The sequence below is a fragment of the Anomaloglossus baeobatrachus genome, chromosome 7 (genome assembly GCF_048569485.1).
Source record: "Anomaloglossus baeobatrachus isolate aAnoBae1 chromosome 7, aAnoBae1.hap1, whole genome shotgun sequence".
Taxonomy (NCBI): Eukaryota; Metazoa; Chordata; class Amphibia; order Anura; family Aromobatidae; genus Anomaloglossus; species Anomaloglossus baeobatrachus.
The window spans coordinates 301,566,462-301,587,816 of record NC_134359.1 but is presented as its reverse complement, the minus strand read 5'-3'; the positions used below and the strand labels follow the sequence as shown (position 1 = coordinate 301,587,816).

Genomic DNA, 21,355 nt, shown 5'->3' with positions numbered 1-21,355 from the left:
GTTACTCACAGGTCCGTATTTTCACACGGACTGTGTGGCCCGCACGCACAAGTCTGTTTTTTCTACGATAGCACCAGTGTCACACGGATCGCACACTGATGTGATTCATGTGACACATACCAGAGAGAACTTGCGTCTGAAATAAAATGACTTTCTACACTACTCACCTGTCTCCAGCGCTGCTGTCACTTACTTCCAACCCCCGCTTGTTATGCTCATTGCATATTCACTGCACCAAGGACCTTGAAGCAACAGCATCGCAGAAGAGATCAGCATCGGGGACAACGTCGCCGGGGACAGGTGAGTATCCAGCAGTATGTGCAGTCACGTCAGAGGTCATCGGAGTAGCCAATGAACCCGGATTACCTCCTGGTGACACCCGCACGTATCGCAATTGTGACTTCACGGGTTCATTGGGAACTCCAATTAACCCGTGACGTTACTGCAGCTACACCCACTGTAGCACAGGTGTCGCTGGGATGTCATCAAGAGGTCATCCAAGTTCACTGGATACTCGACGAATCCGTGACATCACTGCCACGCCCGTACACACTACTGAGGACGCCCCTGCGATGACCAGGGCTGACATAATGAGGCCCAGGTCACTGCAGGGAAGCATACACAGTAGCGTGTGTGTCTGCAGGGGCTGCTCTCAGAATCAATGGGGAACGTTCATCTCTCCATTGAATGTGCCTGCAGTATGGGATCGACGAGAGCCCCCCTAATTAAATTACGGCAGACCAGGATTTTGACAGAAATAAATTAGAAAAGAGGGTGTCTCTTGTCTTTATTGAACAATTTTCTCTTTTTGTCTTTTCAGGTTCACTTTTGGGGAACGTCGTGGGACCTCACAATGGATTACAGCGGACCTTTGGTATTTTTTTTTTTTTAAATAAATAGGTGAACGAGGGCTGGAGGCGGGGTCTTGTTCAAATAAACTTTTTATTCTCCTTTCAACTACTAGATTAGTAATGGGAGTATGTTAGATGCCACTTAGTAATACCAGGGCTTGATGCCAGCTGGAATCAACCACAGAAATACTACCCCAATTGCTACCGCACCAGGGCAACAGGAAGAACCGGGCCCAGCACCAGAATTCGCGTATCTAATGGATGTGCCACTTCTGGGGTGGCTGCTATCGTTAGGCTGGAAAGGGCCAAATAAACATGGCCCTTCCCACCCTAATAATATCAGCCCCCGGTTGTCTGCAGTACTTTGGCTGGTTATAGTAAAATGGAGGGGATCCCACATTTTTTTTTTAAATAAAATAAAAAAAAAAAAAAGGATCCCTTTATTTTTAATAACCAGCCAAGATACTGCAGAGAGCTGCTGTTCCTGTGCTGGATATGAAAATTGGAGGGAGGAGGAGAGATATAAACCTATCTATAATTTTTCAGCCTTTTCCCATTTTTTACACATTTAAAAGCCAAATCTCATCTCAGCATCATGCATTTTTTACCAGTCACAAGGATGTCACACGTAAGCAAGCATGGACTTCACATGTATGGCCATACTGGTACATGTGGCTTGTACCTGTTTAAACATGGACGTTTGAAAGGGGCCCAACTCTTAAGGTACCGTCACACTAAGCAACATCGCTGCTGAGGCACCACTTGCTGGCGATGTTGCTGTGTGTGACATCCAGCAACAACCCGGCCCCTGCTGTGAGGTCGTTGGTTGTTGCTGAATGTCCTGGACCATTTTTTAGTTGTTGCTCTCCCGCTGTGAAGCACAGATCGCTGTGTGTGACAGCGAGAGAGCAACAACTAAATGTGCAGGGAGCAGGAGCCGGCTTCTGCGGACGCTGGTAACCACGGTAAACATCGGGTAATCAAGAAGCCCTTCCCTTGGTTACCCGATATTTACCTTCGTTACCAGCGTCCACCGCTCTCAGTGCCGACTCACTGCACACATAGCTGGAGTACACATTGGGTAATTAACCCGATGTGTACTGTGGCTAGGAGTGCAGGGAACAGGGAGCCGGCACTGGCAGCGTGAGCGGCGGACGCTGGTAATGAAGGTAAATATCAGGTAACCAAGGAAGGGCTTCTTCTGTGTAACGTGGTTACCAGCGTCCGCAGAAGCCGGCTCCCTGCACACGTAGCAGAGTACACATCGGGTAATTAACCCGATGTGTACTGTGGCTAGGTGTGCAGGGAGCCAGCGCTAAGCGGTGTGCGCTGGTAACCAAGGTAAATATCGGGTTGGTTACCCGATATTTACTTTAGTTACCAAGTGCAGCGTCGCTTCCACGCGTCACTACTGGCTGGGGGCTGGTGAGATCTGCCTGTGTGACAGCTCACCAGCAACCCCTGTAGCGACGCTCCAGCGATCCCTGCCAGGTCAGGTTGCTGGTGGGATCGCTGGAGCGTCGCTTAGTGTGACATCTCACCAGTGACCTCCTAGCAACTTACCAGCGATCCCTATCAGGTTGTATAGTTGTTGGGATCCCTGGTAAGTTGTTTAGTGTGACTGGGCCTTTATTCATTGAAATCCCTTCTTTGAAGTGAAGAGTCCAGGGGGTGGGTTCACTGATCAATCACGTGCGATAGATCGTTGGGGGTCACTGTTTTTGTGACGCACATCCGGCATCGCTTGCGACGTAGTATCACTCACAAATCGTGAGTCGTGTACTCGTCGCTAGGTTTCATGCCGGTTGTTCATCGTTCCCGTGGCAGCACACATCACTTCGTGTGACACCCCGGGAACAATGAACATCGCTTACCTGCGTCCCACCAGCAATAAGGAAGGAGGTGGGCGTGATGTTTACATCCCGCTCATCTCCACCCCTCCGCCTCTATTGGCCAGCCGCTGTGTGACGTCGAACGTCCCTCCCACTTCAGGAAGTGGATGTTCGCCACCCTCAGCGATGTCGCACAGGAGGTAAGTACATGTGACGGGGGGTTTACGACTTTGTGCGACACGGGCAATCAATTACCCGTGACGCACAAACGACATGGGCGGTTACGATCGCTCAAAGCCCGCATCAGTCACTGGGTAGGACCACCCACTGGACTACCACCACCTACAAACAAAATACACATTGATGAAACTTTTCCAAACATCCATAATGTGATTAGCTCCATCACACCACACCTGCAGGTACACAGGACAGGTTCTTCTCATTAGTGTTTATTATGGAAGTCTGTAAGCGTCCTAATGTATTCGTGCATACCCAGACATGGTGTGACCACATTCATCTTCATAAAGTGCCATGTTTTCTGTTAGGTAGTGAGAACAGAGACCTGGCCTCTCACTAATATGGCTTCTCCTTACATAAACTTATCACTACTGCTGCCACCTGGTGGCGAGGGAGGAGCCTGCAGCCGGCCTGTGACGTCACCAGCAGCCCATGTAGCAGTTCGCGGTGTTGTGTGACGTCACGCAGCATATGACGTCATGGAGGCGCAGGCCGGGGCTTCTTGGCGGGCTCGGCCGGCTCCGTGCTGCGCCGCTTGCAGTCTCCGCCCGGTTCCCGGGCTCGGGCGTGCCTCTCCGTCCAGCTCCGGGCGGTGGCGGTGTAGGCGGCCCGGTGGTACTTGTACTCCTGGGCGATGTCCGCCATCAGCGGGTCCTCCGGGTTGGGCTCGCTCATCAGCAGCTGCACGGAGGTGAGCACGGAGCTCAGGTTCAGCGCCGGCCTCCAGGCGCCATTGGGCGGCGGCTTCAGGATGTCCAGGCAGATGCGCCCCGCGGTGTCTATGTTCGGGTGGTAAATGGGGGTGAGGAACTGCACCCGCGGAGGCTCGAAGGGATAACGCTCCGGTACCGCGATCTCCAGGCTGAACACGCCGCCCTCATACGGGGAGCCCGCGCCGCCCACCACCTGCGCCCGCAGCTCGTCCGCCCGATCCTCCACCTGCCAGCAGCTGACCCCGGCCGGAGGCTCCGTGCTGAGGAGCTGCAGCTCCCGCCTCAGCCGCGACTGCCTCTGCATCTCCACAGACTGTGTGTGAGGAACCAGGCAGTCAGAAAGCCCGCCACGCCGGTCACGTGATCAGTGGGCGGGACCGCGGCGCCTGAGAGAAACGGCTCCTGTCAGACACCGTGTCACGTGAGCAAAGGGCGGGAACGCGGCACCTGAGGAGACCTGCTCTGTCAGAAATCCCGCCACGCGTGTCACGTGATATCAGTGCGGCAAAGCTCAGGGCGTGACACAAGTAGATCACCTGCGGTATGGAGGCGGGAAGATGTGTGGGATATAAGGAAGGTTTGGTATGTGCGCAATTACCGGATTTTGCCGCGGATTCATAACATCTCTGCAGTGAATCACCAGCAAATCCTATGGAGAAAAAAAATCCTGTGCGCACTGGGTGGAATTTGACAGCTGCATGTTTTGCTGCGGGAATCCCGCAGCAAAAACAAGTGCATGTCACTTCTTTTCCGCACATCGCTGCGGGATTTCCCTCCATTGACTCAATGTTAATCATGAAATCCCGCAGGGAATAACGCAGGCAGCAAATTCTGTGCGGTTCACTGCGTTTTCCTGCGTTATTCCCTGCGTTATTTTGCGGTTTACCTCCGGTAATGTACATCACTTGTCTGCGGTTTTGCAGGGAAGTGATGTCATTACAGGAAGAGGAAGCGGAGCAAAGAGTAAACACACAGACATCACAGACACAGAACACAGACACAGACATAGAACACATAGACACAGACACATAGAACACACATAGAAAGAAAACGGAAATATAGAAAAAAAAGAACGTGGGCTCCGCTGTATATTTACCGTCCAGCCGAGGTAAGCACACAGCAGCGGCCCGGTATTCTCAGGCTGGGGAGGGAGAGGGGCAGGGATAATGTCCCCCGCCTCACTCCCCCTCCCGCAGCCGAGAATATCAGCCGCAGCTGCCCCGGCACTGTCGCATGCATTATGCGGCACTACCGGAGTGTCCTCGGCTCTTCCTGCCGCCGTGTAGCAGTGGCGGCAGGGTAATACAAGGGGTTAATGGTGGGGGATCACCGCCATTAACCCCAGGCTTGATCATGGCAGTGTCTATGTGACAGCTGACATGATCAACCCGTAAGTAAAGTGAAAAAAACACAGACACCGAAAAATCCTTTATTTTAAATAAAACAAACAAGCCTCGTTAACCCTTTTATTAACCCCTCCCGCACCAAAGCTCCGGCATAATCCACACAGCTCCGGCGTAATCCACACAGCTCCGGCATAATCCACAGGTCCTGCGCTGCTGACATCCAGCTGCGATGTGTCACAGACACAGCGCTGAATGAAAGCAGCAGACAGCAGAGGTAATTACCGGTCATTTCCCACGGCCGGTAATGTGAACTCACTGCCGACCGTGGGAAATGCAGCGATCTGTCATCTATCTATCTATCTATCCCTCTGTCTGTCTATCTATCTATCCCTCTGTCTGTCTATCTATCTATCTATTCTTCTGTCTATCTATCTACTATCTCAGAATTAAATGACTTTTTTTTTTTTTTTCAATGTGCTTTATTGCATTGAATGCAATAAAGCACATCCCAACCCACACGCGGCAAAACCGCAACAATACCGCGAATAATACCGCGGTAAAACCGCGGCAAACCGCATGCGGTTTTCGGGTGCGGTTTCCCGCGGTTTTTTACCGCGGGTGCGGTAATCTTTGAGAGCATGCGGAATTTTCTCAAGAAAATTCCATTTCCCAGTGCGCACATAGCCTTACGCCATGTTTGAGGTGATTGTAGCGGGATGGCGCTGTGTGTGTGCCTCTGCTGCAGCAGCCACAAATGGTTTAAAAAATTGTTTTAAACAGCTGAAGTCCTCAGTGGTTGATACCTTTTAATGGCTAACTGTATCAAAATGGAGGATACCAGAATGTACCACATCTTCCTGTATCATAAATGGTTTAGACATTTCCTCAACGCTCATTTTTATGTGTTGTCTCACATTTGCTAAGACCGTCTACCATTTTGTAGCAGATCAGGAGAATAAACTGTGGAAGAAACAAGCGCAGAAATAGGGTCTTATCTGATGGATGAGGGAATACACATGTAAAGACAGGCACTCACCTGTTTCAGTTGTGACAGGCACAACTCCTATGCAAGCATATAGGCAGATTATGCAGCAGTGGTCAGCAGCAGCCCCGATGCAGAAATAGTAGATAACAGGATGGCTGAGAGAGAACCGGGTTAAATGCTGCGCTAGAAAACCACAATTCCGATGGATAAAGTGAAATCCTTTCCTTTATTGGCACAAGTCTACGCGTTTCGAAGGCATACCGCCTTCTTCATCAGGACAAAACAGTACAAGAAAAGAACAGCATGATCTAAAACATCCTGTTATTCGACAACAAAGCCAAGAACTTCATATATTGTAGTTGGATAGTGTATTATTTCAACACCAAGAGGAGATTGGTTTCACTGGGGATTGAACCCAGGACCTTCTGCGTGTTAAGCAGATGTGATGACCACTACACTGTTCTTTTCTTGTACTGTTTTGTCCTGATGAAGAAGGCGGTATGCCTTCGAAACGCGTAGACTTGTGCCAATAAAGGAAAGGATTTCACTTTATCCATCGGAATTGTGGTTTTCTAGCGCAGCATTTAACCCGGTTCTCTCTCAGCCATCCTGTTATTTTGTAGCAGAGGCAGTCAGAAGCTTTGGACTAATTCACCACTGATAGAGTTGAGTCTTCTGTCTCACCGTCTGGTGAAAAAAAAAAAAGTGCGATTGCACAATAGTTTTTGAGATATTTTATTCACTGTGTTTACTATATAGTAAAACTGATGTGTCATTGTGATGCCTCAGGTTGGTGCGAGTTCGCAGACACCAAAAATGACTAGGTTTACTTTTATCTAAGGGGTTAAAAAAATTAACAAGTTTGTCCAAAAAGGAAGTGGCGTACTAGTTGTGCCATTTTCCGCAACCTGTATTCTAATTTTTCGAGATCTGGGGCTCAGTGACGCTTTATCTTTTGCGTCTTGAGCTGCCGTTTTTTAATGACACAATTTTTGCGCAGATGCTACATTTTGATCGCCTGTTATTGCATTTTGTACAAAATTTGTACCAACCAAAAAACATAATTTTGGCATTTGGAATTATTTTTGCCGCTACGCAGTTTACCAATCAAGATTAATTGATTTTATATTTTGATCGGTCATTTCAGAACTCGGCGATATATACATATATAATATGTGTATATTTTTTACTTTTTTTTTTTAACCCTTTCACTGGGTCGAATGGGGGCAATTTGAACTTTTTTTTTTTTTATTAAGGATCATTAGTCTGACCGCTCATTCATTTCTCCTGATCATAGCTGCACAGCTCCGAGCAGGAGAAATGCTGGCCTTCTCTTAACAGTAGGTGCTCTGCCCGGCTATGAAAGGAAGTGAGTCATGATAGCGACAGGAGTTATCACACGACCCTGTGCTACCATGGCAACCATCGGCTCCCCGTGATCACGTCACAGGACTTCCAATGGTGGCAGGTAAGTGCACGTTACCCGCTGCAGGCATTTACATCGTGCTCTCACATTTTGACAGCACAATCTGAGTCAACAGGCTAGCGATGGGCAGTCCGACTGTTTTTGGTGATCTAGTTCCCATGGCTCCGCTCACCAAAAAGAGCCGACTCTTTCGGATCGTTCCTGGCTCCCTATTAAATATGTGTTCACCCCGGGTGAACACATATTTAAGATTATAGTTACGCCACTGAAATCGGCAGGGTTTAGCTGCAGGTGGGCGGGGTTTCTGCGGTGGTAAGAGCCGTTAAGAGAATTTAGTGGCTCCTGTCAGTCACAGCAGGGAGCTGGATCTTTGTGTCGGATCGTTCACGACCGACACATCTCTACAACAGGCACAGGTGGATCGTGGATCCACCCACGCCTGATAGCCGCACATGTCTGCTGTTCAAGTCAGCTGACCTGTGCGGGACTCACCGCCGGCTCACTGCAGCTGGCAGTGATTACCCCGGCATGAGTCATAACGTACCCAGTATGTCATGTGTTGTAAAGAGTTTAAAATGCTTGGAAATAAAAAGCCTTCGTTATATGGTAAATGAATTTATTCTGCCTCAAGCGTTTTCTATGGGGAGATAAGGTATGCACACCAGTGACTATGGAAGGGGAATACATGGAATAGCAGAAACTGCTGTGTGAATACTGACATGAAAAATTCAATAGCTATTTGTTAGAATGAAATGTGAAAAATGGAATCTGCATTACTGCCATGAATATATGAATAAAGAGAAATTTAGCTACTGAATTGATCAATGCAGAAGAGCCCCAACACTACGCCAAAGTATTTATACTTTGGCGTAGTGTTGGGGCTCTTCTGCATTGATCAATTCAGTAGCTAAATTTCTCTTTATTCATATATTCATGGCAGTAATGCAGGTTCCATTTTTCACATTTCATTCTAACAAATAGCTATTGAATTTTTCATGTCAGTATTCACACAGCAGTTTCTGCTATTCCATGTATTCCCCTTCCATAGTCACTGGTGTGCATACCTTATCTCCCCATAGTGATGTTTTTTAGGTTTTTTGCACCCAGTTCAGACATAGAATGGAGTTCCAAACGTTATTCCTTAATGTCAAGCGTTTTCTAGTCTGGAGTTAAATCATTATGTAGATTTAGCGATGGTCCAGAGAAGAAGCCATTTATTCAACAGCATAGAGGACTGAGCAGCGAGATGAAGGCCGCTTCGGGGGTAGAGATGAACGGCGTGGATAGAGATGAAGGGCTTTGACCAGCACTACCGTATAGTCTTATATATAAATATTTTACATTTTTTTTTTAGTATTTTGTTTTGTTTAGCTGGGGAAGAGTGGGGTGATTCAAATTTTGTATGTCTTCTTTTTTTTTTTACATTTTACTTTATTTTTTAGTCTTCTCTGAGGACTTGCATCTGTGACGGCTTGAATACCTGGGCTATATACTTCAATTCCTCAGTATTTTCTGATATAGTAGTTTACACAGGAGCACCAGAATAGCAGCGATAAAGGCCTTCAGCACCCCACGATCACACCACAAGTGAGGCCCATGGTCCCCTAAGATGACTCACCACCGGTATGACCCGAGGCGAGTGCCACTGTCAGTGTGATTGACAGCAGCATTTAAAGTGTCAAACAGCTGATATAATTAGGTTTGGCTGCATTGACCACCTATATTATATATATAGCATTTTTCAACTTTTCCGCAATAGTCGATTTTTGTAGAAAGAAGGATCAGGCAAGTGACGAGAAGTATCTTGTATCGGCTTAATTTCATCTTCCACTGGATATACGGTATAAACATGTACGTCTACTAAATAATTGGGACAAATAGCCGATTTTTGGATGACAGCTTTGTATTCAAGACCAATGATAGAATTTCATTTTTGTGACACATAGACATCTAAGTCATGAACATTACTGGAATCATACTGTTATATGGCAGAGAGCACTGCTATTGGTATCACAAAACCCATACAATGTATGTGTGGCAGCAAAACATTGATCCCAGGAGCTGACTCTAGTGTCCCAACAAGGGTCCATTAGGCTTTAGTGCTCTTCCAGATTCCTGATAAGCGGCGCCATATGTGTTCTCAGAGACTGCAGAAACAAATCCTTGTCTTCATTTCCCCAATAATGAACATGGCGGTAGAGCTCTCGCATCTGATCCTGGGAGGTCTTCATGCTGCGCACTCTCGCATATGCTTCAGTTGTCAGCAGTTTATTCTGATAGAGATCATCTAGGATGGGATCCACCAGAGCCACCTGCCTTATCAGTGCAGCACGACGTCTGTCCACAAAATGCTCCTCATCTGTAATTAGAAATGTCATCAAAAATCCTTCAAATCTGCTTCCCTCACAATAAAGGTACTGTAACACTAAGCAACATCGCTAGCAACATCACTGCTGAGTCACAACTTGCTAGCGATGTTGCTGTGTGTGACATCCAGCAACACCCTGACCCCTGCTGTGAGGTCGCCGGTTGTTGCTGAATGTCCTGGTCCATTTTTTAGTTGTTGCTCTCCCGCTGTGAAGCGCACATCGCTGTGTGTGACAGCGAGACAGCAACAACTGAATGTGCAGGGAGCAAGAGCCGGCTTCTGCGGACGCTGGTAACCACGGTAAATATCGGGTAACCAAGAAGCCCTTTCCTTGGTTACCCAATATTTACCTTCGTTACCAGCGTCCGCCGCTCTCACGCTGTCAGTGCCTGCTCCCTGCATACGTAGCTGCAGTGCACATTGGGTAATTAACCCGATGTGTACTCTGGCTAGGAGTGCAGGGAGCCAGCGCTAAGCGGTGTGCGCTGGTAACCAAGGTAAATATCGGGTTGGTTACCCGATATTTACTTTAGTTACCAAGTGCAGCGTCGCTTCCACGCGTCACTACTGGCTGGGGGCTGGTTGCTGGTGAGATCTGCCTGTGTGACAGCTCACCAGCAACCCGTGTAGCGACGGTCCAGCGATCCCTGCCAGGTCAGGTTGCTGGTCGGATCGCTGGAGCGTCGCTTAGTGTGACAGTACCTTAACTGTCTGTTATCTCTGCTGCTAAAGACTCTTCATGAAGATACTAAGAAAGTGGATATCCAGATGTGCTTCTATAAATCTGCATCAGACGTGTGATTCTTACCTGCAATTTATTGTTTCTGGCATAGGCTGATTTTGTCCCTGCTCCTTTAGGACATAGTTTATAGTCCGTGTTTCTAACTTAAAGAGGACCAACCACCAGGATTTTGCTATATGAAGTATAGGCAATGCCATACTGACACTAGGATGCGGAGTCCAGGTATATCTGTTGGGGGACAGATTGGATGTTTGGTTGCTGAAATATCTTTAATCAAAGTTGCAGAAATTCACTGCACTTTTATTGATGTGTGCAGCGGTGCAGGCCTTTGTGCGTTTGGTCCTTGGCATTTATTCCTCCTCCGGCATCCTCCTAACTCGCCCCCTTTTCTTTATTTAAATATCATGCTGCACCACCATTGCAGTTGTTGGTGGTGCCCTCACATTGCCACAGTAATTGTCTTCATTAAAATGGCACAGGAGTCCACGCATGCGCATACCACGATGTCCGGCGCCATTTTATTAAAGACATTGTGGTGAAGATTAACAGCAGCAGGAGTGTGTTTTCAGATGTAAAAAAAATAAATAAAATCTGCCTACACACTGATGCCTCTCAGTTTTCTCGATGGAGGGGCAAATGGCTCAAAAACTCCTCATATTAACAACAAAGCAGATTTCGTATCGCAATTATTTGAAAAAGTTTTCCAAGAGTTCTTTAACCAGTGTTGAGAGAAGGATTTTGGAGAGGATCACTTCTAAAAAGTATTAAAAAAAAAAATCATTGTGCACATTGGTCAGGCTTCTGAGCATCCTTTAAAGCGCCACTCCAGCTTTTTTTCAGCTCTGGAGTGGCGCTTTTAATGAAAGTCTTCTGCCCCCAACGTTATACCTACCCTTCGGCATTTTCATTATTTTTTTGCGCTGCTCCACTCCCTTGTCGCTCTGTAACTTCTAATTGGTCGGAAGTCAAAAGTTATGTCACAAGCTCCAAATGCTAAGAGCCAGAACAAGGTGGTTGGGAAGGGTCTTATGCTTCTCCGCCCCTCCGTCTGCCACCTCTGTTGTATCTACTCAGTGACCTGCCTCCTTTTTGAATTTTCGTGCCATCGCTGCCACCTTGATTGCAGTGCATAGTGTTTGTGCAGGGTGATCCTGCGGGCGGTCTGTAGATCTTCAAAGAAATGGCGCCGGTTGCGCTGCGTGCACAGACCGAGATTTTGGTGTGACCTCTTCATTAGGCCAAAATCTTGATCTGTGTGTTTGCCGCATCGGGGCCTTTTTTTTTGTATTGAAAACAGTCTGTAGAATCACACTGAGCAGTCTTAAATAAAATTGCACCGCATCTGGTGCTATGTTATTGAAGACCTGTAGACCGCCCTCAGAATCGCAGTGCACATGCGCGGACCACTGTAATATTGGGGATGGCACAATTTAAAAAAGGAGGCAGGTCACTGAATGATCAGAAACCGGAGGGGTGGAGAAGAAGCAGAAATCCCTACCCCCAAGTTCTGCCCCGATGCACAAGTGATTCACCGATGACCCCATCATGAAACTGCAGAGGAAGATTATTCAGCAATCAAACATCTGATTTTTTTCACTGTAGGTATCCATGTAATCAGCATCACAGCACCAATATGACCATGGCTGTACTTTATAGTGCTAAATCCTGCTGACAGATTCTCTTTTAATGTGTGTGTGTATAATATATATATATATATATATATATATATATATATAAAGTTTAAAAATCCCCCTAGAAAAAGCTTACAGAAAATATTTAACCAAAATATGCACACAGCATTTTTGAGGTGGGTTTTATAGTATGACAGATTTAGGAAACCCAAATTCTTTGGGAATTTTTTTAAGAAGTTTGTTTTTGAAAGCGGTTTTGAAGAGTTTGGTTGTGTGACCACAATTTTTATTGCGTTCTTGACACTGCAGATCCACCAGTGTCTGGGATTTAGGCCTCGGTTCCACTTGCAATTCACATAGCCAAGTGTAATTCTATAAAACATTGATTACTCTCGCACCAGTGCAAAATTATGGGATAGTGTCCATCTGCGATATAATTTCTCATGCCATATTGGTATGAGAAATTAATTGCAGCATGCTGCGTTTGGCAGCAAGTCTCGGCTTACATGCACCTATACAAGTCTATGGGTGCCTGTGAAACATGGCACTGCACTCACATGTCATCCGAGTGCAGTGCGATGTACGCAGAGACAGACCGCGGAGAAGAGGGAGAAAGTATTTTAATAAAGACCACTAGCGCTCTGACATACCAAAGTTCTAATTATTTCATAAGAATGAGGGGGGTAGCCGCTGGTAGAGGACAGACATGAGAATATGAGGGAGGTAGCCGCTGTAGAGGACAGACATGAGAATATGAGGGAGGTAGCCGCTGTAGAGGACAGACATGAGAATATGAGTGGGGTAGCCGCTGTAGAGGACAGACATGAGAATATGAGGGGGGTAGCCGCTGGTAGAAGACAGACATAAGAATATGAGGGAGGTAGCCGCTGGTAGAGGACAGACAAAAATAGGGGGGTAGCCGCTGGTAGAGGACAGACATGAGAATATGAGGGGGTTAGCTGCTTGTAGAGGACAGACATAAGAATATGAGGGAGGTAGCCGCTGTAGAGGACAGACATGAGAATATGAGGGGGTATTTCTGGTAGAGGACAGACATGAGAATATGAGGGGGTAGCCGCTGGTAGAAGACAGACATAAGAATATGAGGGGGTAGCCGCTGGTAGAGGACAGACATAAGAATATGAGGGGGGTAGCCGCTGGTAGAGGACATACATAAGAATATGAGAGGGGTAGCCGCTGGTAGAGGACAGATAGTGCTCCCTCTCCTCTGCACTTGAAATCCGATCGGAAACTCAGATCATGGTCACATGATACTCGGCTCACGCTCACAGCAGAGGGTCATCGCTTCACCACCTCCCTGCTGCTCACCAGTGTATCTCCCATCTACCACCATACCCCTCACTGTGTCACATACCCCCCTTTGTTCAACTCTGAGCAGGTGGGCACACGCTATACAGTGGACTATCGGGCTAGCCCACTCACTCCAGGACCCCTTAATGATCCCTAGTGGTAGCATCAATTTCACTTTCTCTGAGATGGCTTGTTAACGAGCCGCAGGCACCCAATATGGCTTTAATCAGACTTTGGCCTGGGGTGATGGCCTCACTGCATTTGCCCGCATTCTCCACCAATTGTGGTGGATTAGCTCTAGTAGACGATGAATGGCAGGTATGCAGTAAAGCAGACGCACAGGTTTCCAGTAAAAACTCAGTGTTTTATACTGGTAACAAAATGAAAAAAACAAAAGTCTTGTCAGATGGGAATGCAAAGCAAAAGTCCAGCTTATCAAACCGCATATATTAGGACTCAGATGTGCCAGTCTGTTCAGGTATGATGTTCCCATAAAACACGCTTCAGCTTTCCAACCGAAACACCTTCCACACTGAGAAGTTAGAGCTGCCTATTTATGCTGCGCAAAACCCGACTAGCAGAGAAGCGCCAGGCCAGGACTTGACCTTGTACTGCTGCTCACATGTGCGAAAGGCTCCATTGAGAGAAATATATCTCCCATTTACCACCATACCCCTCATTGCATCACAGCACTTACCAACCATGCCTGCAGGGTCCTTCACATGCAGGAGACAGATGTGTAATGCTGGGGTTATGGTATTTTCCGCAGAAGCCGATAACGATTAATAATTTAGAAAGTGAAACTGACTAAATTTAAAAGTAGCGGGAGTATGTATTACCTGTCACACTACTGCCTGTGCTTCTTACTTTATTTAAAGGGAACCTGTCAGATTATTCACACGTTTGACCCCACTGGCACCACGAGATAAGAGACCTAGGCCGGTATGAATGCCAAAAAAACATTCGGCTGACACCTGGCTTTAGACGGCGCTTCTGTTCTCACAATGGTAGGTGACCAGACCTGACCATTGCCTCCTGCAATAATAGAAAACCACTTCATATGGAAGAGGCTGATGGACCACTCAGGGTTAAATGGCCGTAATATACCAGTTTGAGAATAGAAAAACTGTGCTTAGAATCTTTCGTACAAAGGGGAACCTAACAAATGGTCCAATCACACAACAGCGATTTCATTTGAAAGTTGCCACTTGATGGGATATATGATGGATTATGGAGGAAAACGACCCAGAAATAGCAAATAAATTACCGATAGTGGTTGGTGCAAACCCTCGATGTCAGAGAGGCAGGAATCTATAGTTTATCTGTACTTTTATTAAGGTACTTTCACACTTGCGTTGTGCGGCATCCATCGCATTGCGTTGTGTGACGGATGTAATGGATGCGTTGCATATAGTGGCACAACTGATGCGACGGATCCTGCAAAACAACGCAATCCGTTGTAGCTTTTTTTTCAGCGATTTACTCAACTGAGCATGCTCAGTTGTGTAAAGATGGATCCGTCACAGGAAGGAGTCTTACGGATTCCGCCACCATAGGCTTCCATTATAAAAACGACGGACATCGATGGAATCCTGCACATTGCGTTTTTTTGATGCTCTGGGAAATGCAGAAAAACGCTACATGCGTTCTTTCCGCCCGGCCGATGCAAAGCAGCATCGGCCAGTGGATACAATACAAGGCCATCCGTCGCAATGCGTCATCAATACAAGTCTATGGGAAACAGCGCACATCCGTTAACAGATTGCGTTGTTTCCCAAAGCGGCGGATTGCGACGGCTGCCAAATGACGCAAGTGTGAAAGTACCCTTAGGCAAGATGTGATAAGGATGATGCGTTTCGGCCATGGATTGTCCTTCATCAAGTCAAACTAACACCAATCCATGTAGGGTATTACACCTTTCGCATACCCTCATCAGGCGAGCGACTCCTTCACACCCTACTCATCCATTGTAGTTTGGCTTTGTAAAGTGCTCTTTGTTTTATTAACATACACAAAATAATAGGAAAATTTCTGTATTTTGATTTATGTAAAGTTAAAAAGCCTCATTAAGATGCCGGAGTGGAGACTATTTCTTATCATTAACAAAACATCAGATACAACCTGGAATAAATCCACTGCATGAATTTTTATTTAATCTGCCGGATTTATCAATGAATCTGCTGTGAACTGGTGATGTACCATATTGTGGTTCATCTACAAGACGCTGATCCCAGGAGCTGACTCTCCAATCAGAATCCCAGACACTTTGCATCGTCTTCTAGATTCCTGATGAGCGGAGCATTGTGGTCACTCAAAGATTTCAGGAACTTGTCCTTGTCTCTATTTCCCCAGGAGTCAACATAACGGAAGAGCTCTCGCATCTGATTCTGAGCGGTGCTCTTGCTGGTCACTGTGCTACAGTCTTCACTTGTCAGCAGCTTCTCCTGATAGAGATCATCGAGGATCGGACCCAACAAATGCACCCGAGCTATGAGTTTAGAGCGGTGCCTATCCACAAAATGCTCCTCATCTGTAAGTAGAAAATATAACATGAGATGTGGGACTTTCCATCATACATGTCCTCACCAACTCCTATCTGGCTGTTCATGGTGACGTTATGAGCAGGTCACGTGTAAATCGTCTATAATGATTTGTCCGATTACATACTAATAGGGAATATATATTGTGAGCCCCAATTTGATAATGTTAGCATAGTTCTGAACAATTTGATGGTGTTTTAGTGACAAGTGTAATCATTTGTATGGACTTTCAGGCCCTGGAGCTTCCTCCTCTAAGCTATTTGCTCCTTTATAGTTCTTCTAGACACGAGAAACTTTTTTTAATGTTTTCACCATCAACTGTGAATGCTTTAGGGCTATGCAGAGCTGAGTCCCCATTCTCCAGCCTGCGCTTTCTTGATGTCTGTGCCTCTGTATCAGGCTGCACTATATCCCTGACCCTGCTTTCATGACTTTATTAGATACAGTACATTATACACTCCACCTTGTTACTTCTTTTATCTTATTCTCCTACTCTCACTTTTCGCTAAATCCTCTGAAGTTTACTTCAAGCAGTAAGGGTGGCTTTACACACTACGATTTCGCTACAACGATCTTGTTGGGGTCACGGAATTTGTGACACACATCCGGCCGCATTAGCGATATCGTTGTGTGTGTGACTCCTAGGAGCGATTTTTGGATCGTTGCAAAAACATCCAAAATCGCTCCTCGTTGACATGGGGGTCCATTCTCAATTATCGCTGCTGTTGCTGGGGCGAAGTTGATCCTTGTCCCTGCGGCAGTACACATCGCTACGTGTGACACCGCAGGAACGAGGAACATCTCCTTACCTGCCACCGGCCACAATGCGGAAGGAAGGAGATGGGCGGGATGTTCGTCCCGCTCATCTCCGCCCCTCCGCTTTCATTGGGTGGCCGCATAGTGAGGTCGCTGTGACGCCGAACGGACCACCCCCTTAGAAAGGAGGCGGTACGCCGGTCACAGCGATGTCGCAGGGCAGGTAAGTACGTGTGACGGGGGTGCGCGATGGGCAGCGATGTGCGCGACGGGCATAAACGATGGGGGCGGCTCTCATGCTAGCGATATCGGGACCGATATCGCAGCGTGTAAAGCCCGCTTAAGGCCGTGTTCACATTCGCACATGCACATTACCTTCAGATGTTGCCCTCTGAGATGTTTCTTCAGCCTGTGCTGAAGTGAAAAGCATAATAAAAAAAGAGAGATCAGACCAGAAAACAAAGAGTTATAATATGTCATTGTGATGAATAAAGTATAAAAAATAAAATAATGTGACGTGTAGATACAAGGTGAGATGGGATACCATTCTCTTGAGATGGTTTCCCAATCACAGGGAGTCAGTCACTGACATCTACAGTATCCTCAAGCTTAGGCAGTGTTGTGTTTTTGTTTTGTTTTACTTAAAGGGAACCTGTCACCTGTTTTGGGGCCTATAAGCTGCAGCCACCACCAGTGGGCTCTTATATACAGCGTTCTAACATGCTGTATATAAGAGCCCAGGCCACTGTGTAGAACATAAAAATCACTATATAATACTTACCTACGAGGTCGCTCCGGTGCACAACAGTTAGATGGGTGGTGATGTTCTCCGGGACTGGCGCCTCCTCTTTCGGCCATCTGGGTCTTCCTTCTTCTGATGCCGGTGTGCATGACGTGTCCTACGTCATACACACTTGCCAGCATTGAGGTCCTGCGCAGGCACACTTTGATCTGTCCTGCTCAGGGAACATCAAAGTATCGTAGTGTGCCTGCACAGGACCTCAATACTGGCCTGTGTGTATGATGTAGAAAGCGTTATGCACACCGGCATCAGAAGAAGGAAGACCAAGATGGCCGTAAGAGGAGGCGCTGGTCCCAAAGAACGGCGCCACCATCTGACTGTTGTGCACTGGAGTGACCATCTAGGTGAGTATTATAAAGTGTTTTTTATGTTCTACACAGCGGCCTGGGTTTTTATATACAGCATGTTAGAATGCTGTATATAAAAGCCCACTGGTGGTGGCCGCAGCTTATAGGCCCCAAAACTGGTGATAGGTTCCCTTTAAAGGGAATTTTGTCAGCAGGTTTTTTGCTACTTCATCTGAGAGCACCATGATGTAGGCAAAGAGGCCCTGAGTTCAACGATGTATCACTTAGATTAGTAGCTGTTGCCGGTCTAACACAGTGAAATATTTTAGATTTTATATGTAGCAGAGCTGGGAGAGATACCACTGCCCACACTAGGCTCTGCTAATCACAGAGGGGGCGGAGACGGGCTACAGCTCACACACTGCTGAGATCCACTAATGATAAAGATAGGAGGCTTAAACTAACATTGCAGGTAAACAAAAAAAATACTGCAATAAGAGACCAGGGTTGAATTCTGTGTTTTAACTCTTGCAGCATACTGTCTTCAGATTACATTGCAGAAACCTGCTGACAGACACCCTTTAAGTGTCACTTACGCTGCACACACTTGTGGATTGTACTGCACTTCTGTTGCCTATTTGATAGTGAATTTGCCTTGGACTTTATCTTGTGTATTGCGAGAGGTGAGATCTGCAGTGAGAATCCTCAGCGAACGTACCATGCCGGACATTTCATATCCAGACTACAGGTCAGTAGCTCCTACTGTATAGTACGCTGCAGATTTCCTGCACACAGATGTTTTCTGTGACAGCAAGGCTCAGTCTTAATGAATGCTGCGTCTGCAGATGTGTCCTTCTTGCACTTGGGGAACACCAGCGGAGTCTCCGTACCCGGATCATCAACACCGATGACCCGGGTATGAGAATATTAATCTCCAATTAATATTCAATAGTCTGTATTCATTATATGTAGTGTTATAGGAATTTTAGTCTCATAGCTGAATATTATAAGTAATTGTAGTTCTCTGTACTCAGTTATTCTGTATCTTCAGATGCCACTGTCCAGGCTTTTGTTTGAGCTAGGCTTCTCCTGTCAGGGCAGTAGGGCAGAAGATGAAGATGTATTGAAGGCCAAAGTCTTATTTAGCATAGATAATGGTTATCCTTTGTCTGGAAAGCTGGGAATGAAGGGATGTAAGTGTTAATGCTAGGGTGATGTGCCTGTGTGCAGCTATTCCCTTTGACGTAATACTATTAAATGCAATTTTTACGATTGCATGTCTTTTTAGACCGATGCAATCGTAAAAATCAGACACTTATATTTTGTTTCAGAAGGCGATTTTGATATGTCTCATATATGTTCAACAGGAGTAGATGTGTTTGGAATCTGATTGATAAATGGTTCTGACAGACTTTCATATTTATCCCAGTTCTGTGTTATTGTCACTGCACTCTGCGCCCATTATAGCTCAACCACTGCGCACAAATACATATATTTTTTAGCCAAGTTGTATTTGCTTCCTGTCTTGAGGACTTTTTCCATATGAGGAGCCTCCAGTCTACTTCTCACCTCTAGATGTTGCCCCATGACCTTCTCCCGTGGCTGCTTCCTGGGATGTACTGCTAGTCACTGAAAAGACAGAAGAACAGAAGCATTGAGGTGGATCTGAACCTGATACTGTCATATAGCCGAGTAATGATGTACACACATTCACCAGTGCAGATTGTCCTGTTATCTGTGGTGTTACATAGGACTGCAGGTGACATCTACTACATTATCTATACTCAGAGATATCACTGTGTTATCTGTGGTGTTACATAGGACTGCAGGTGACATCTACTACATTATCTATACTCAGAGAGATATCACTGTGTTATCTGTGGTGTTACATAGGACTGCAGGTGACATCTACTACATTATCTGTACTCAGAGAGATATCACTGTGTTATCTGTGGAGTTACATAGGACTGCAGGTGACATCTACTACATTATCTGTACTCAGAGATATCACTGTGTTATCTGTGGTGTTACATAGGACTGCAGGTGACATCTACTACATTATCTGTACTCCGAGATATCACTGTGTTATCTGTGGTGTTACATAGGACTGCAGGTGACATCTACTACATTATCTGTACTCAGAGATATCACTGTGTTATCTGTGGTGTTACATAGGACTGCAGGTGTCATCTACTGCATTATCTGTACTCAGAGATATCACTGTGTTATCTGTGGTGTTACATAGGACTGCAGGTGACATCTACTACATTATCTGTACTCAGAGATATCACTGTGTTATCTGTGGTGTTACATAGGACTGCAGGTGACATCTACTACATTATCTGTACTCAGAGATATCACTGTTATCTGTGGTGTTACATAGGACTGCAGGTGACATCTACTACATTATCTGTACTCAGAGATATCACTGTTATCTGTGGTGTTACATAGGACTGCAGGTGACATCTACTACATTATCTGTACTCAGAGAGATATCACTGTTATCTGTGGTGTTACATAGGACTGCAGGTGACATCTACTACATTATCTGTACTCAGAGATATCACTGTTATCTGTGGTGTTACATAGGACTGCAGGTGACATCTACTACATTATCTGTACTCAGAGAGATATCACTGTTATCTGTGGTGTTACATAGGACTGCAGGTGACTTTGTAGCTAGTCCTGTTCTTGTAGGACGTTATGTTCTCACCTTTCGTTATGGCTTTCTGGAGCTCTTCCGCCTCCTTTTTCTCATCTATCTCTTCTAGAACAGTCCGGGTCAGCTCAATCCCGTAGCGATCCTTGTAGAATCGGAGGATGAGATCCGCCGTGTCCAGTGCGTCGGCGCCCTGCAGTGTACCTCTGGGGATTTTGTTATATCCTTCCTTGATCTTTGTGTCATTTAACTTGTTCTTAAACTTCTTAAATGATTTCTCTTCCAAGTTCTCCAGGACGTGGATCAGAACGTCTTTCACCGTCCTCCCCATCTCCTCCTATGTAGTGACTGTACAGGTGATCTCGCCTCTTTGGAGGAGACGTGTCTACAATGCAGCCGGAGGGATAGAAACTAAAAGGAAGAAGGCTTGTTTTTTGCACAATTTCCTGTTCTTTTTCTCCTTGAGTTTTCTCATTAGTTGAGGTTCTGCCTTTTTCGTACGAATAGTCGGTTGATTGGGCACTCCTGCCTCAGCAAGGAAGACAAGGATTAATATATTCAGCAGGTTATACTTCACCTGCAGCATAATGTAACAGAGCCAAAAGAAAAGGCTATTCTCTTCCCAGTCCCTTCCTGTGGTAAGAATCAGACTTCAGTTCCTGGAAATAGTTCAATTCCAGCAAGAAATGTTTATCTTCTGCAGTTAACGCTCATATCTCATCACACATGTACGAGGCACAGGCTGCGGGGCACACACCACAAGCATGGGGCACACGCTATCACGCCACAAGCATGGGGCACACACTATACACAGTACAAGCTAGGTCACTCAATACAAGGATGTCATAATTTCTATGCATGCGTCACAT

The 21,355-nt window shown here is 46.2% G+C and overlaps 2 protein-coding genes across 2 annotated transcripts; both read right to left on the bottom strand.

Annotated features, from left to right (window-relative positions):
• Positions 1–2,384: 2,384 nt before the first annotated feature.
• Positions 2,385–4,002, bottom strand: UBE2T (ubiquitin conjugating enzyme E2 T). The gene has a single exon (XM_075319616.1). The coding sequence runs from the start codon at positions 3,935–3,937 to the stop codon at positions 3,398–3,400; it is 540 nt and encodes a 179-aa protein (XP_075175731.1). The 5' UTR covers positions 3,938–4,002; the 3' UTR covers positions 2,385–3,397.
• Positions 4,003–9,407: 5,405 nt separating this feature from the next.
• On the bottom strand, positions 9,408–21,107 carry LOC142246787 (apoptosis-associated speck-like protein containing a CARD). Its single transcript, XM_075319837.1, has 6 exons — positions 20,541–21,107; positions 19,397–19,456; positions 17,114–17,152; positions 15,697–15,972; positions 14,140–14,220; positions 9,408–9,749 (listed from the first exon to the last, which is right to left on the bottom strand). The coding sequence occupies exons 1-6, from the start codon at positions 20,815–20,817 to the stop codon at positions 9,487–9,489; spliced, it is 996 nt and encodes a 331-aa protein (XP_075175952.1). The 5' UTR covers positions 20,818–21,107; the 3' UTR covers positions 9,408–9,486.
• Positions 21,108–21,355: the final 248 nt, after the last annotated feature.